We start from the raw sequence: 18,213 nt of genomic DNA on the forward strand, positions 1-18,213 counted from the left end.
AGTTAGCAATGTTTAAACTTCTTAAAAATCCAATCCATAGTAGATAATACAAGCTGACTGCAAAGACAGTGGTGAAAACTAAGTAGTAAGAGGAAAGCTTTCAAGAAGCAAAAGAGGAAGAAGGGAAATAAGGAAATGGGACATATGTATGTATGCTAACTATTGTGGATGTAAATTCTGAAGCATATACAGGCCACTGAAACTGAGCATTAAGAAATCCTATAAGATTCAAAAAAGGAAAAAAGAAAAAAAGAAAGAAATCCTGGAAGATTCAGCTGTACTGAGAGGACAACATCCTTTTGATTTATAACATAAAGACAACTTCCTAAAGCATCAAGTACTTCTCAGTTTAATTCATTATGTTCCCTGTTCTCAAAAAAGAGAACAAGGCTGTGTGTACATATATCTTTCAAGAGAAAAAAAAAAAATCCCACTGCAATTTCATGGAAGTGAAAAAATAAAGGACACCCTGTAACTTTCCCTTACCTAAGGGAAAGTAACAGGAAAAAGAACTTTAGAGTAAATATCCTGAGAGCTGATCATGCCAGTTAAATTTTCCATCAGCCTGCTCATTTTATTTAAAATAATCAGAATTCTAATTAAAAGGAAAACTTACCTGAACTTTGTAGTGCTACTGCACCTGCTGCTGTGGATGCCACTTGTGTTACCAAAACTCCATAGCCAAACTTTTTATGCCTGCTGATCTAACAACATAAGTAAGGAACAATGAAAACCAGGAAAACATAAAATGCTAATACTTTATTCATACGTTACATGCAGAGTTACTGATTCTCCTTATTACAGTACTACACATCCTTTTAGGTAAGGATAATTAGCAGCAAACACAAATCAGACACCCTATCAATGAGTTAATATTTTTGACAATCCTATTTCAGATATAGGTCCTAACCCCAGCCTTCAAATGAAGTAGATTTTTGCCTTGAATGAGTCACTTCTCTAGGTCTCAGTCTCTTCATACATAAAATAAGCAACTTTGACCAGATGAAGATTAACATGCCTTCTGACTTTAAATTGTATTATTTTATTCCTTAGTTTAGTTTTTCAATAATAAATTTCCTCATTAATAAATCTGTATTGTCTACCAGTTGAACTATACTTATAAATAACCGAGAAACTTTAAAAAATAATATCTTCTCAATGGTAATTATTTTTAGAGGAAATGTGATTTTTTTCTCCTTGTTACATATATATATATATATACATATATATATATATATGTATATCACGAACACACACACACACACACACACACACAAAGAATCCTCGTCATTAACACACAGGTTTCTAAACAGTGTTGTAGAAGACCTTGGATAATTTGTTATGTCCCAAAGAGAGTACTATACATATATTCATGGTAAACACAAAAATATCATGCTTGGCAGAAAACAGAATATGGAAATAATAAGCATTAAAAAAAAATTCCTTCTCAGATCTTAGTTATGACCAGGTTGGCTAATAAAATGGCTGACTTCTAAACAAAGTTAACTAACCATTTATAATTTTTATTTTTTCAACATTCCATTAAAAGGATCTGTTTCAATCAAATTTTAAAAATATAAACTATACGTTCAGATTTGAGGGCAAAAAAAAAAGTAGGAAGGAACTAAAAGATCATGGGAAAGAATTAGATTTCTTCAATTTTCTGCTATTCATGTCTTTATAAGTTTGCTTTCCTTTTCTAATTTTATTACTTATATTTTCCACTTTCCTTAATTTACCATACATTAGTTCTGTAGTTAGATGACACAGAGGTACAGAAATATGAATGTTTTTTTCCTGCTTGCCCTCCTCTGTAATAACTCAAAAAATACCTTACACATCAGTCATCCCCACTGACTCTGCCGATTTTGATACTAGTAGCCACAGAAGCCTCCCAAATTCATATTAAGTACTGAAAAGGAAGAGGCAAAGCAAAACTTCAGAAAAGTTAGAGATGCTTGACTAAAGAATTACTTAACTTTCAGGAACATTGTTAAAGACAAATTCTAGTCTTACTGCCTTCAGTAACTCGGTGTGAGCATTCACAGATCATTTTACAAAGTGCGGGTCTCTACTTTCTCTTCAGCAAAATTAAGGAAATGGACTAGTAACTTTCTTACAAGATACCAGAGACTCTAAATTTTCAAAAAACGTCCTGAATAGCATAAAGCATCATTAAAATATTGAATCATATTATAAGGTTGTGCATTACTGAGATTTAGGGAACAGTATCCTCTATTATAACCACCAGTGTGGTACAAAGGAAGGCTAAATTCTTTTAATATTCATAAATGTTAAAAACAATGACATCTAGTCTTAGATATACGATCACAGTAGCAAAAGTTATGTATGCATAGTCTCAAGCATCTGAGAAAGAAAAATGTCTTTGAATTGCTTTAATATTTTCAAAAATGTAAAAAAAAACAAAACACACACACACAAAACAAACAAACAAAAAAAACCACCCAAACGGTTAACTAAGTACACAAGGAGATTCAAACTCACCAGCAGAGAAATTCATATTAAAATGACAAATTCATTTATGTAAACTTAAAACTCCCAAGAAACTTAAATATTTACTATAGTCTGAATATTTGAGTCTCAATAAAATTCATATGTTGAAATCCTAAACCCCAAAGGTGATGTAGTGAATGGGACCTTGATTAGATCATGAGGTGGTTGAGTCCCCAAGAATAGGATTAGTACTCTTTCAAAAAAGATCCCGGAGAGCTTACCCATGTGAGGCTTACCCCTAGCCCTTACCCATGTGAGGATACAATGACACATCTATGATCCTAAGAGGGCCCTCACCTGACCACACTGGCATCCTGATCGTGGACTACCAGCCTCCAGAACTGTGAGCAATAAATGTGTGCTGTTTATAAACCACACAATCTATGGTATTTTAACAGCCTAAATGGACTAAGACAATATTTGACAAGAAGTATTCACACCCCAAGATACTATACATACTAAACACATTAGCATGGAACCCAGGGATAAAGGAATACATGCCAGGTGAAATGGAACTGTGACTCAGAAATGACAGGGGAATCAAATTAATCAAGACAGACATCTTACATGCACAGATGAAAAGAGATGCCATAAACTGAGGTATATAAATAACTAAGTTCTCTATACTTGAGGTCCATTTAAATAAGAAATAAAAACACATCTGCACATACAAACCTAATATCATAAACCCATGAACAAATTTTCATATGTTTTATTTGTGAAGGGATGCTCAGGGTCCTCCCTCATAAACCACCTACTCTTCCAGGCAAAAACTCTGAGTTATCTGTGTTTTCACAGGTTTAAGCAAAAGCAGGAAATTAGAACTGAAGAACAAATAAAATGGCATTTACAACCTGGTAACCTAGTAACATCAATATACAACAGCTGCCAGAAACAAAGAAGACACAATTTAAAAGCATACATATGATCCAAAAAGCCAAGAAGTTCAGGGATGTTTATGCTATCACAGCAAGAAGCTGAATACACTTCAATGAACTTCTGAGAAAGGGCTAAATTATGCTCGACATTTTAACAGTATCAGTAAAATCCCTCTACAAATATTTTTTTTTAATGTGAGAACTAAATTCTTATTAACATTTGCATTTAAGCCCAATGAGGTTTATCCCCTTCCTGAAAGTCCATCCAGTTTTAGTGTAACCAAAATTTATTATATTTATAACACATCTGGATGGTTAAATGTATTTTTCAATTCCATCTGGTTGCTTCCCATCCTGTAAACACATACATAGATAGCAACATCAACTCTAATGCTTTCTTGAAAAAATATCAAGTTAAATATTACAATGCTATATGGCTTTTTAATTGAGGTTTAATTGTCTCTCTTCTACAGAGAAGACAGAATGATATTCTTAATGGCTTTTACAACAACAAAAATTCTTTTTGCCTGCGGCAGATGGTAATTCATACCTGTAATTTTTTTGCATATTGGTTGAACATAAATGTCACACATTCATTGATGGCACCTGTTCTTTGAAGAAAGAGTAGTCCTTTGGGAGTGGCAGCAAAATTTAGTAAATCATCTAACAAATTCTCTTCCCAAGCCATACTGAAACAGGTAAAAGAAAGGTATGCATTTCATTATTACACTCAAAACTGAAAAGAAAATAATTTCAGCTTAATACTGTTAATAAACTTACAGAGTACATACTGATAGCTAAGTATGCAGTTTAAAAAGTAAGATAAATAAAAAGTATGGTTTCCATGAGAGTGAGTTTTTATTATTATATTTTCTATGCCAATAATTTTCTTCCACTTTAATCAAATGTTAACTACAGGTGTCAGCATTTTTATTACATCTAGTTTCTCTCATCTTCACTTTAATTTCATTCTCTTCTCCTACCATAATTCTGCTGGGCCTGAATCCCCAAGTCCCAACTCTCCATTATTTCCATACTTTCTTTTTATTACAGAATATCTGTCTTTCAACTTTATAAGGCATATCAGGAACAGTACCTTTATTTTCATAGGTTTTTAATTTTACTTTTAGAGAATGACATTTTTTTCCTCAAACTCTTTTATTTATTTATTTTTTTTAACAGAGAGAGAGAGAGAGAGATCACAAGTAGGCAGAGAAGCAGGCAGAGAGAGAGGGGGAAGCAGGCTCCCTGCTGTGCAGAGAGCCCGATGTGGGGCTCGATCTCAGGACCCTGAGATCATGACCTGAGCTGAAGGTAGAGGCTTAACCCACTGAGCCACCCAGGCGCCCCTCCTCAAACTCTTTTAAAAGGAAGGACAGTAACATTCTCCAGAGAAAAATTCTGAAACACTCAGAAGACACAGTTAATAGGAGAGTCAGAGCAAGAAATACAGAAATGTAGGAGGGGATATGAGCACTTCATTTGGAAGTACCAAAAGGAGAAAATGGACTACCTACTCGATAGTCCTAGTTGTCTGGAAAGAAACTTTGCATACAAAAATAGGCAAAAAAACAATATCTACATGTATAGTGAAATTGTGAGTATGGAGATGAATGCCATTTTCCCCCAAGGAAGTATCAGAAGTCTGTTTTGAAAAGGATTGTAAAGAAATTTGAAATTTAAAATTGAATGATTAGTTCATGTTTTGACATCTATCCCTCTATACCAATAACACAAAGCAATGGCCAAAGATATAACCATGTTTAAATAACAAATTCCACCATGGACAGAGAACAGAAATACAAACAAATAGAACTCTACTTTTAAGGTAAATGCAGGCAACAGAAACCAAATTTATTGTTCCAGTAGGATATAAAGGACTAACGGAATTACCTTTGAGACACAAGACTAGTGCTAGACTCACTGCTTAAGACCTAAGACTGGATAAGACTAATAAAAATAATATATATTTAACTGGATTAAAATAAAATTTATATACTTAAAAAATACTACATACAGAGAAAATGTGAGAGAGGGGAGGAGCAAGACGGCAGAGGAGTCAGAGACCTAAATTTCATCTGGTCCCAGGAATTCAGCTAGATAGTTATCAAACCATTCTGAACACCTATAAACTCAACAGGAGACTGTAAGAAAAAAATAGCATCAATTCCATGAACAGAAAAGTAACCCTTTCTGGAGGGTAGGACATGCAGAGAAGTAAATCCAAGGTGATATTTGGGAAGACAGACCACAGGGGGAGGCAGTAGCTAAGTGGGGAGTGGAACCTTTGCTGGGACACAGTGGTATCAGCATCCTAAAGGTCACAGAAAGACCATGGGTGCCTAAGTGTGCCTAAAGTGCCTAAAGTGCCTAAAGACCATGGGAGCTCTCAAGTATCACAGTGGGGAAGCCGGCTGCGAAGACAGAGCCAAGTAATGGGCTCTCAGCTTGGAGATGCCTTAAACTGTGATCGGCACAACAGCTGGGTCACTACTATTCGAGCAGGGACACAACAAGCGGCAGATCTAGGGAGAGTCCCCTTCCTCCGTGGGGAGGATCAGCATAGGAGCACACCACAGAATCTGCTTGGTTTGGAAACTCCAAACTGTGGCATGTGCCAGAGACAGAAACGCTTGGTCACAGGCCAGGTGAGCACACAGTGAGGCGGGAGATCAAGGAGACAGGAATGACTGACTGCTCCTCTCAAAGGGTTCAGCAAGGAGTGGGGCCCAAGTTCTTGTCTCCTCCAGGGCCAGAGATAATAGTAAAACTTACAAGTCTCAGAGACAAAGAGAAAATCCTGAAAGCCCCTCAGGACAAGAAGTCTGCAACCTACAATAGTAGAAACATTAGATTGACAGCAGGGCCAGAGATAGGAAGGCCGCTATTTTCATTCTCATCCTACAAAGCTATATGGAAAGCTTTCTGGAAACAGAAGCTACCAAGAGCAACCCCAAGCAGATTACTCAGCCTGGCCCCTACCAAGGGCAGTGCAATTTCACCTTGGGCAAAGACATTTAGAATCAATGCAACAGGCACCTCCCCAGAAGATCAGAAAGAAAATGCAGCCAAGACCAAGTTTACCCACCAATGACAACTGCAAAACTTCAGCACTAGGGGAATACAGCATATAGAATTCATGGCTTTTTTCCTATGATCCTTTAGTCTTTTGAAGTTAATTTTTTTAATTTTATTTTATCTTTTTCTAGGTTTCATTTAATTTTTCTTCTTTCCTTTTTCAACCAACAGCTTATCAATTCCTTTTTTAAAATCTTTTTAATTTTTCATTGTTACAGTCATATTTTATTTCTTTACTGTATTTAACCTTATTTTTTGTATATACATAATTTTTTCTTGCTTTAAAGATTTGGGATACAGTTTCCTCTAACAGACCAAAATATACCTTAAATCTAGTGTATGGATTTGTTCACGTTTCCCAGCTGATCACATTCTCTCTTATTTTTAAAAATTTTTGGTCCTTTTTCAACCAACTTGTTTTATCAATTCCTTTCCTAAAATCTTTTTTAATTTTCATCTTTATAGCAATATTCCATCCCTTCATCATATTTCCCCTTATTTTTTGTATATATAGATGTTTTTCTTTCTTTAAACTTTTGGGAGGCAGTTTTTTCTAACAGAGTAACATATGCCCAAAATCTAGTGTGTGGCTCCGTTCTATTCCCCAGTATGATCATATTCTTTTTCTTTTTTTCTTTTCCTTTCTTTTTGCCCCGATTTTGGGTCTCTTGTTTAGTGTGTATTTTTCTGGGGCTGTTGTTACCCTTTTAGCATTTTATTCTCTCATTTATCTATTCTTCTTTGGACAAAGTGACAAAATGAAAAAGCTCACCTCAAAAAAAAAGAGAATAAGAGGCAGGACCAACTGGCAGGGACCTAATCAATATGGATATTAGTAAGATGTAGAAACGAGAGTTCATAATGACAATTATAAAGATAATAGTTGGGGGGCGCCTGGGTGGCTCAGCGGGTTAAGGCCTCTGCCTTTGGCTCAGGTCATGATCCCAGGATCCCGGGATCGAGCCCCACATTGGGCTCTCTGCTCGGCAGGGAACCTGCTTCCTCCTCTCTCTCTGCCTGCCTCTCTGCCTACTTGTGATCTCTGTCTGTCAAATAAATAAATAAAATCTTTAAAAAAAAAAATAAAGATAATAGTTGGGCTTGAAAAAAGCTTAAAAGATACTAAAGAATCCCCTTCTGAAGATATAAAAGAACTAAAATCTAACCAAGTTGAAATTAAAAAGGCTATTAATGACATGCAATAAAAAATGGAGGCACTAACTGCTAGGATAAATGAGGCAGAAGAGAGAACTAGTGATACAGAAAAACAAATGATGGAGAAAAGAAGCTGAGATAAAAGAGAAGTGGACCATGAGGGGAGATTCAAGAGATAAGTGACACCATAAGATAAAACAGTATTAGAATAATTGGGATCCAAGAAGAAGAAGAAAAAGAGAGAGGGGGCAGAAGGAATACTAGAGCAAATTATAATGGAAAACTTCCCTAATTTGGCGAAGGAAGCAGACATCAAAACCCAAGAGGCACAGAGAACCCCTCTCAAAATCAATAAAAATAGATCAATACCCTGTCATATAATAATAAAACTTACAAGTCTCAGAGACAAAGAGAAAATCCTGAAAGCCCCTCAGGACAAGAAGTCTGCAACCTACAATGGTAGAAACATTAGATTGACAGCACAGACCTATCGACAGACACCTGGTAGGCCAGAAAGAACCGGCATGATATATTCAGGGGACTAAATGAGAAAAATATGCATCCAAGAATACTATACCCAGCTAGGCTGGTTATAGAAGGAGAGAAAAAAAGGAAAAAAAATAGGAGAGAAAAAAAAGCTTCCAAGACAAAAAAAAAAAAAAAAAAAAAAAGATTTGCAAACACCAAGTCAGCCCTATAGGATATACGAAAGGGGTCCTCTAAACAAAGAGAGAGCCCAAAAGTAACACAGATCATAAAGGAACAGAGATAATATACACTAACAGTCACCTTACAGGGAATACAAGGGCACTAAATTCGTATCTTTCAATGGTTATCCTGAAGGTAAATGGGATAAATGTCCCAATCAAAACACAAAGGGTATCAGATTGGATTAAAAAACAAGACCAATCAATACACTATCTGCAAGAGACTCATTTTAGACCCAAAGACACCTCAAGATTGAAAGTTAGGGGGTAGTAAACCATTTACCACGATAATGGACATCAAAAGAAAGATGGGGTAGCAATCCTTATATCAGACACATTAGATTTTAAACCAAAACTATAGTAAGAGATGAGGAAGATCACTATTATCATATTTAAGGAGTCTATCCAACAAGAAGATCTTACAATTTTAAATATCTATGCCCCTAACATGGGAGTAGCCAATTATATTTTGTCAATAACAATAATTTATAATTATAAACAATATATTAACATATATTATATGTTAATATAACATATAACATATATTAACATAATATATAAACAATAATTAACAAAAAAATGTTGATAATTTGTTAATAACAAAATCAAAGAAACACATCAACAATAATAAAATAATAATAGGGGAATTTAACACCCCCTCACTGAAATAGACAGATCATCTAAGCAAAAGGTGGACAAGGAAATAAGGCTTTAAATGACACATTGGACCAGATGGAAGTCACAGATATATTCAGAACATTCCATCTCAAAGCTACAGAATACACATTCTTCGCTAGTGTACATGGAAAATTCTCCAGAATAGATCACATCCTGGGTCACAAATCAGGTCTCAACTGGTACCAAAACATTGGGATCATTCCCTGAATATTTTTGGACCACAATGCTTTCAAACTAGAACACAAACACAAGAGGAAAATTGGAAAGAACTCAAATAAATGGAGGACAAAGAGCATCCTACTAAAGAATGAATGGGTCAACCAGGAAATTAAAGAAGAATTTTTAAAATTCATGGAAACAAATGAAAATGCAAACACAACTGTCCAAAATCTTTGGGATGCAGCAAAGGCAATCCTAAGAGGAAAATATATAGCAATACAAGCCTTTCTCAAGAAACAAGAAAGGTCTCAATTACACAACCTAACCCTGAACCTAAAGAGGCTGGAGAAAGAACAACAAATAAAGCCTAACCCCAGCAGGACAAAAGAAATAATAAAGATCGCGGCAGATATCAATGAAATGGAAACCAAAAGAACAGTAGAACAGATCAATGAAAGTAGCAACTGGTTCTTTGAGAGAATTAATAAGACTGATAAACCCATGGCCAGACTTATCAAAAAGAAAAGAAAAGGACCCAAATTGTTAAAATCATGAATGAAAGAGGAAAGATCACAACCAACACTAAAGAAATACAAACAATAATAAAAACATATTATGAGCAACTATACGCCAGCATATTAGACAATATGGAAGAAATGGATGTATTCCTAGAGACATACAAACTACCAAAACTGAATCAGGAAGAAATAGAAAACCTGAACAAACCCAAAACCAGTAAGGAAATTGAAGCAATCTTTAAAAATCTCCCAAGAAACAAGAGCTCAGGGCCAGATGGCTTCCCAGGGGAATTCTAACAAACATTTAAAGAAGAATTAATACCTATTCTCTTGAAACTATTCCAAAAAAACAGAAATGGAAGGAAAACTTCCAAACTCATTTTATGAGGCCTACATGACCTTGATCCCAAAACCAAAGACTCCATCAAAAAGGAGAATTACAGACCAATATCCCTGATGAACACAGATGCAAAAATTCTCACCAAAATACTAGCCAATAGGATCCAACAGTACATTAAAATGATTACTCACCACAACCAAATGGGATTTATTCCTGGGCTGCAAAGATGGTTTAAAATCCACAAATCAATCAATGTTATACAATATACTAATAAAAGAAAGGACAAGAACCATATGATACTCTCAATAGATGCTGAGAAAACATTTGACAAAGTACAGCACTCTTTCTCGATGAAAATTCTTCACAGTGTAGGGATAGGGGGTACGTACCTTAATATCACAAAAGCCATCTATGAAAAGCCTAAGCAAATATCACTCTCAATGGGGAAAAACAGAGATTTTCCCAAAGGTCAGGAACACGGTAGGAATGTCCACTTTCACCACTGCTATTCAACATAGTACTAGAAATCCTAGCCTTAGCAATCACACAACAAAAAGAAACAAAAGGCATCCAAATCAGCAAAGAAGAAGTCAAACTCTCACTCTTTGTAGATGATATATACTTTACATGGAAAATCCAAAAGACTCCACTCCAAAACATTAGAACTCATATAGGAACTCAGGAATTCAGTAAAGTATCAGGATATAAAATCAATGTAAAGAAATCAGTTGTATTTCTATACAACAACAAAACAGAAAAAAGAAAAATTAAGGAGTTGATTTCATTTACAACTGCACCCAAAACTGTAATATACCTAGGAATAAATTTAACCAAAGAGGCAAAGAATCTGTAGTCAGAAAACTATAGAATACTCATGAAAGAAATTGAGGAAGACAATAAGAAATGGGAAAACGTTCCATGTTCATGGATTGGAAGAATAAATATTGTGAAAATGTCTACGCTACCTAGAGCAATCTACATGTTTAATGCAATCCTTACCAAAATACCACCAACTTTTTTCAAAGAAATGGAACAAATAATCTTAAAATTTAAATAGAACCAGAAAAGACCCCAAATATCCAGAAGAATGTTGAAAAAGAAAACCAAAGCTGGCAGCGTCACAATTCTAGACTTCAAGTTCTATCACAAAGCTGTCATCATCAAAACAGTATGGTACTGGCACAAAAACAGACACACAGATCAATGGAACAGACTAGAGAGCCCAGAAATGGACCGTCAAATCTATGGTAAACCAAACTTCAGCAAAGCAGGAAAGAATGTCCAATAGAAAAAAGACAGTCTCTTCAACAAATGATGTTGCAGAAATTGGGACAGCCACATGTGGAAGAATGAAACTGGACCACTTCCTTATACCACGCACAAAAACAGACTCAAAGTGGACAAAAGACCTGAACATGAGACAGGGATTCATCAAAATCCTTGAGGAGAACACAGGCAGCAACCTCTTTGACCTCAGCTCCAACAACTTTTTCCTAGACACATCGCTAAAGACAAGGGAAGCAAGGGCAAAAATGAACAACTGGGACTTCATCAAGATAAAAAGCTTTTGCACAGAAAAGGAAACAATCAACAAAACCAAAAGACAAATGACAGAATAGGAAAAGACATTTGCAAATGACATATCAGATAAAGGGCTACTATCCAAAGTATCCAAAGCTATAAGGAACTTATCAAACTCAACAGCCAAAGAACAAATAATCCAATCAAGAAATGGGAAGAGGACATGAACAGACATTTCTGCAAAGAAGACATCCAAATGACCAATGGACACATGAAAAAGTGCTCTGTCACCCCCACCACCCATCCCTATTTCTCTGTTCCCTCTCTCTCTTAAATACATAAATAAAATCTTTTTAAAAAAAGAAAAGAAAACATCTAACAATTACCTCAAAAATTGCAGAAATGTTCTCCCCTCCTCTCTCTCACACACATACAAAATGGCAAAGGTTTTAATTTTGTGACAACGATCAGTAAAAATTTTAGCAGATTTTTAGAGAAGAATTAACTATTTGTTAAACCATTATACTATTAAGGAAATGAAAAAGACTTTTTGTTTGACTTCTTTAAACTGTATCTACCTGAAATGCTATTTTTTAATTTTTCTTAAGAATATCCCTTAAAGCAAGTATAGTAAGTAATGCTAGATATAAGGTACAAGTATGACATGATCTTTAAAGTTCCCCCACATGTAATTTTCTTTAATCCTATACATATACATTTAACTTCCTGTATTTTCTTTTTTTAGTTTTTATTTCAATCCAATTAATTAACATACAGTGTGATATTAGTTTCAGGTGCATTTTTGCTACACTATTCAATTACATTCTCATTTAAATTATTTCAGCAAATGTAGAAAAACAGGTAAGTTTAATCAATTGTGCTTACATGTTTTGGGATTCCTGGTTTACCGAAGAAACAGAATCCAAACCCTTTACTGGAGTAGGAATTCTTTCAGATAGCAAACTTGTCTAAAATACAACAGATTACATTATTTTTTATTGACAGCATTATTCATAAGATCTCATGATACATTTTTACACTCGATCCTTAATATAATTAAAATTAAATTACCTTCAAATTTTAAGTTATTTGGTTTTTAATTAAGTATCATCTAAAATTATTTTTAAATGAAGTATATAAATGTGGGGAAAAAAGGCTTAGTACTGAAACATACTACATTTGACTCTTGCTACATTATAATCTCTAGTGTCCATAACAAAGCCCCAGCTGTCCGTAAAAATCGCTCAGAATTAGCTTCCGAAAAAGAATGTAGGTTTATACAAAGATAATTATCTAACGTCTCTCCTACCAGAAGAAAAGACTTTGAAGTGCCCAGTTTGGTCCTAGAACTCTGCCCTCGTAGGAAATGAGGTGAAGTCATCCTGTACCAAATTAAAAAGCATTATGTTCCCTAGAGCACTGTGATGCTAAGAAAATCATATTTGCCCCAGTAAAAGATTTAAACTGCATTACAATAGTGACTATATTTGAAATAAAGATTTGCAGAGAGGAAAAAAAGATTGAAATTTCTTACCTTCTTCCATGCCTTTGCTATAGACTCATGCAAACAATAAGGAATTAACACTTGTAAGCCTTCACATGTACCATATATTTGACGACACACAGAAATAAAAGCTCCTTTAACCACAGGCAACATTTCCGATCCAGAAAAAATAGAAATATCTTCATCAAGAAGTTTTTTCGAAAATTGGGCAATTATATGAGCACCTGTAGGGCTAAAACACGACAGACTAAAAGTGATTCCAAGGTTATAAATCATAACCTCTTAAAGTACTACCAAAAAGTCCAGCCATATCACAAACTGCATTTGCTTGGCTCCTCTTTAGTTCTCTAGCTGTTCTCTAACATGTCAACATTCCTGTTCCCACACATGTACAAATAACTGTCTAATAAGGAGAGCAGTTTCAGGAGACAAGAGGAAGGAATACACAGATAGAAAAAAGCAAAATTATACACTTAAAAAGCTATAGACATCATGGGCCCAGGGCCATACGTAACTTCACTTGATTGTAGTAAAAACATAATTCTGAGCTCCCATGTCATTAATAGGATGTAGCTCCTTTATTTCAGAGACTGGGACACTTTAACAGTAATAATAAGAAAATCATAGTAAATACTTAATATTCCAGGCATTGTTCTAAGTATTTTAGATGTATTAACTCATTTAATCCTTACACTAACCCTATGAAGTAGATATATTCTTCATTTTTTAAACAGGTAACATAGTTAAAGCTTACAGGACTTAAATAACTTTAAAAATATCATATAGCTAGTAAGAAGTGGAGCCTGGACTCAAACCCAGCGTATCTAGCTCCAGAGCAGCACACGTTACAATCAGCTGTGGATAGGACAGGATTCTGACTCTCCATGTATCCCTCCACCCATCTTCCATAGTTCCTACATTTTACCAGTCTTGTTTTATCTATTCCCTGACCTTTGCCTCTACCCACCTCTACTGCAATATTATAGGTTAAATGTCAGACAGTGATTAAGGTTTCTATGTTACATGCCAATACCCCAACTAACAAAACTATAATTTTTAATATTATCCGATAATTCACCCATATCAAGATTCTCCTGATTAGGTACTCCTTATAATAGATTTGTATAAATCAAAATTCAAACAAGTTTCACAGAGTACATTAAGTTACTGTGATCATTTAGGCCCCCTATTTTCTTTCATAACCATGCCATTAATTTGGAGAAGTGATGTATTTCTCCTATCCATTCTTTATTTGCATAATTGCTTCACCATGCTGTCATTTAATATGTTCCTCTACTTTTCCATATTTCCTATAAATTGATAATTATATCTAGAGGTTTAAAGTTCAATTTCTTTTATCTTGGCCAAACAACTTCATCACTGGTTGCTATTGTGTACCTCCTACTGCATCATTTCATTAGATACAGATCTGGTTGTCCCACTTTTAATAGTACTAAAAAATCAGCTGGTCAGATGATATGAGCCTGAACTCTCCAGTGGGAAGTTCTCCCCACATCAAGCCTTTTTACCTAATGGTTTTAGCACCAATTCATGATAATTTCCTAAATCAACTATTTCATTAGGAGTTACCAAATGATGATTTTTAATTTTTTCTATAAAGAACTTTATCCTCAGTAACTTAAGAGTTATATTAAAATACAGTTTGTACAGGGGCACCTGGGTGGCATAGTCAGTTGTGTCCTACTCTTGGTTTCAGCTCAGGTCAGGAGACAGAACCCTGCGCTGTGCTCCAAGCTCAGCACAGGCTCAGCCTCAGATTCTCTCTCACTCTCTCACTCTGCTCCTCCCACTCATACTCATGTTGCACACTCACTCTAATCACCAAAAACCTTTTAAAAAATAGAGTTTGACAGGAAATTGAAAAAAAGAATCTGAACATTTTTAATCAATTTGAAAAATGATGAGTCGGTGTCCACAACCTCAATGGGTAACTGACAAGGTTTTGGGTTTTTTTTTTTAATTTTAGTGTATTTTTAAAATCATTTTTGTATGCTTTATGTATGTCAATCATTAAAGTCTTTTTTTTTTTTTAAGATTGATTTATTTATTTGACAGAGAGAGACACAGCAAAAGAGAGAACACAGGCAGAAGGAGTGCAAGAGGAAGAAGCAGGCTTCCTGCCAAGCGGGGAGCCCGATGCAGGGCTCAATCCCAGGACTCTGGAATCATGATCCGAGCCGAAGACTGAGCCACCCAGGCGCCCCTAAAGTCATTTTTTAATCCTCAAATTATCCACTTTAAACCAGTAGGAGGCCCCTTCTGGTAGCCTGGGGTACTTTTGACACTATGTCTTTAGTCTTAGATAATTTCCTTACTTTCTAGAATGGTAAGATATCTCGGGATCACCTTGCATATTTCCCAGCCCAATCCAGAAACAACTACCTTCAAGGATCCCTTCCTCCTTTTGCAAAATAAAACAACAATAACAAAAATTTAGATATTTAGAGACCACAACCTTGGCGCCAACTCATTGCTAAGGGGTTGTCATTATTTGTAGGTCTCTTTAGTGGTAGTTCTGCATAAGAAAAATAAAGTAATACTTATATTTCCATTATGAATTTGAAATTCAAGTTTAACTTCTTTAATTCTCTATTCTAATTCCTTATGATGCTCATTATTTATTTGCTTTATTTTAGAGTATGTTCATAATAGTTTCAAAACATACTGATAGCAGTTTAAGATTACTTTAAGAATTTTTTCTTTCAACCTTATGATGTATCCCACTAGAAATGTTCAAATCAGGTCACTTGAGGTAATTCTTTCCTCTGCATGGGTAGGTCACTAACTTGCTTGGTGGTTAAATTCAATTATTCCTATTCGTCCGAATTTCTTTGAAATGTGAATTTTTCTTTTTTATTTAACTATTACATTTAGCATGTAAAACAGCTACATGATTCTAAAGTCAAATTTAGGTACAATGGAGGTATAACCCATATATCTTCCATCTCTACTTCCCTATCCACATGTTCTTCTCTCTTCCTCTAAAACTTCTTTTTCAGTTTACCCTTTTACCACTCCTTTTGAAAAATATCAGTATTTTATTTATTCATATTCCCTTCCATTATATAAAAGGTAGCATTCTAAAACATCCTTTAGTGTTTCATTTGCTCACTTAGATATCCTGAAGATAACTCCGCATCAATACATATAAAAATTCCATGTTCCCATTGCACAGCTGCTAAGTGCTCCTTTGTGCAAACACAATTTAATCAATCAGCCTCTTGTTATTGGAAATTTGAGATGATTCCTATCTTTTACCAATATAAATAATTAATCAGAAACAACCATAGCACAATGGTGATTCAAAAGAAACTGATAGTTAATGTCTTATCTGTTTAATGTAATCTGTCTAATCTGTTCAAGGTAAGGGAACCTAATGAATCGTTGAACACATCAAAAACTAATAATGTACTGTAAGTTGGCTAACTAAAACATAATAAAAAATTTTTTAAATTTTTAAAAATTAAAAACAGAATAAATCCCACTTGGTCGTGGAGAATAATCCTTTTAATGTACTGTTGAATCCTATTGGCTAGTATTTTGGTGAGAATTTTCGCATCTGTGTTCATCAAGGATATTGGGATTTATTCCAGGGCTGTAAGGTTGGTTCAACATCCGCAAATCAATCAATGTGATACAACACATTAATAAAAGAAAGAACAAGAACCATATGATACTCTCAATAGATGATGAAAAAGCACTTGACAAAGTACAGCACCCCTTCCTGATCAAAACTCTTCAAAGTGTAGGGATAGAGGGCACATACCTCAATATTATCAAAGCCATCTATGAAAAACCCACCGCAAATATCATTCTCAATGGAGAAAAACTGAAAGCTTTTCCGCTAAGGTCAGGAACACGGCAGGGATGTCCGTTATCACCACTGCTATTCAACATAGTACTAGAAGTCCTAGCCTCAGCAATCAGACAACAAAAGGAAATTAAAGGCATCCAAATCGGCAAAGAAGAAGTCAAACTATCACTCTTTGCAGATGATATGATACTATATGTGGAAAACTCAAAAGACTCCACTCCAAAACTGCTAGAAGTTGTACAGGAATTCAGTAAAGTGTCAGGATATAAAATCAAGGCACAGAAATCAGTTGCATTCCTCTACACCAACAACAAGACAGAAGAAAGAGAAATTAAGGAGTCAATCCCATTTATAATTGCACCCAAAACTATAAGATACCTAGGAATAAACCTAACCAAAGAGGCTAAGAATCTATACTCAGAAAACTATAAAGTACTCATGAAAGAAATTGAGGAAGACACAAAGAAATGGAAAAATGTTCCATGCTCCTGGATTGGAAGAATAAATATTGTGAAAATGTCTATGCTACCTAAAGCAGTCTACACATTTAATGCAATTCCTATCAAAGTACCACCCATTTTTTTCAAAGAAATGGAACAAATAATCCTAAAATTTATATGCAACCAGAAAAGACCTCGAATAGCCAAAGGAATATTGAAAAAGAAAGCCAAAGTCGGTGGCATCACAATTCCGGACTTCAAGCTCTATTAAAAAGCTGTCATCATCAAGACAGCATGGTACTGGCACAAAAACAGACACATAGATCAATGGAACAGAATAGAGAGCCCAGAAATAGACCCTCAACTCTATGGTCAACTCATCTTCAACAAAGCAGGAAAGAATGTCCAATGGAAAAAAGATAGCCTCTTCAATAAATGGTGTTGGGAAAACTGGACGGCCACATGCAGAAAAATGAAATTGGACCATTTCCTTACACCACACACGAAAATAGACTCAAAATGGATGAAGGACCTCAATGTGAGAAAGGAATCCATCAAAATCCTTGAGGAGAACACAGGCAGCAACCTCTTCGACCTCAGCCGCAGCAACATCTTCCTAGGAACATCGCCAAAGGCAAGGGAAGCAAGGGCAAAAATGAACTATTGGGATTTTATCAAGATCAAAAGCTTTTGCACAGCAAAGGAAACAGTTAACAAAACCAAAAGACAACTGACAGAATGGGAGAAGATATTTGCAAATGACATATCGGATAAAGGGCTAGTGTCCAAAATCTATAAAGAACTTAGCAAACTCAACACCCAAAGAACAAATAATCCAATCAAGAAATGGGCAGAGGACATGAACAGACATTTCTGCAAAGAAGAC

The 18,213-nt window shown here is 35.1% G+C and overlaps 1 protein-coding gene across 1 annotated transcript in view; it reads right to left on the minus strand.

Moving 5' to 3' along the window:
- Positions 1 to 18,213, minus strand: part of LOC111147590 (TBC1 domain family member 32) — a 237,940-nt gene that overhangs the window by 158,229 nt on the left and 61,498 nt on the right. The window contains exons 16-19 of the mRNA XM_022503709.1: positions 13,083 to 13,284; positions 12,434 to 12,516; positions 3,943 to 4,081; positions 617 to 704 (exon numbers count right to left, since the gene is read on the minus strand). Of these exons, the coding sequence (XP_022359417.1) occupies positions 617 to 704; positions 3,943 to 4,081; positions 12,434 to 12,516; positions 13,083 to 13,284 (512 nt within the window). The remainder of the gene's footprint in view (positions 1 to 616; positions 705 to 3,942; positions 4,082 to 12,433; positions 12,517 to 13,082; positions 13,285 to 18,213) is intronic.

Source organism: Enhydra lutris, unplaced genomic scaffold, assembly GCF_002288905.1.
Source record: "Enhydra lutris kenyoni isolate GAN:26980312 unplaced genomic scaffold, ASM228890v2 scaffoldscaffold17, whole genome shotgun sequence".
In the NCBI taxonomy this organism is placed as follows: Eukaryota; Metazoa; Chordata; class Mammalia; order Carnivora; family Mustelidae; genus Enhydra; species Enhydra lutris.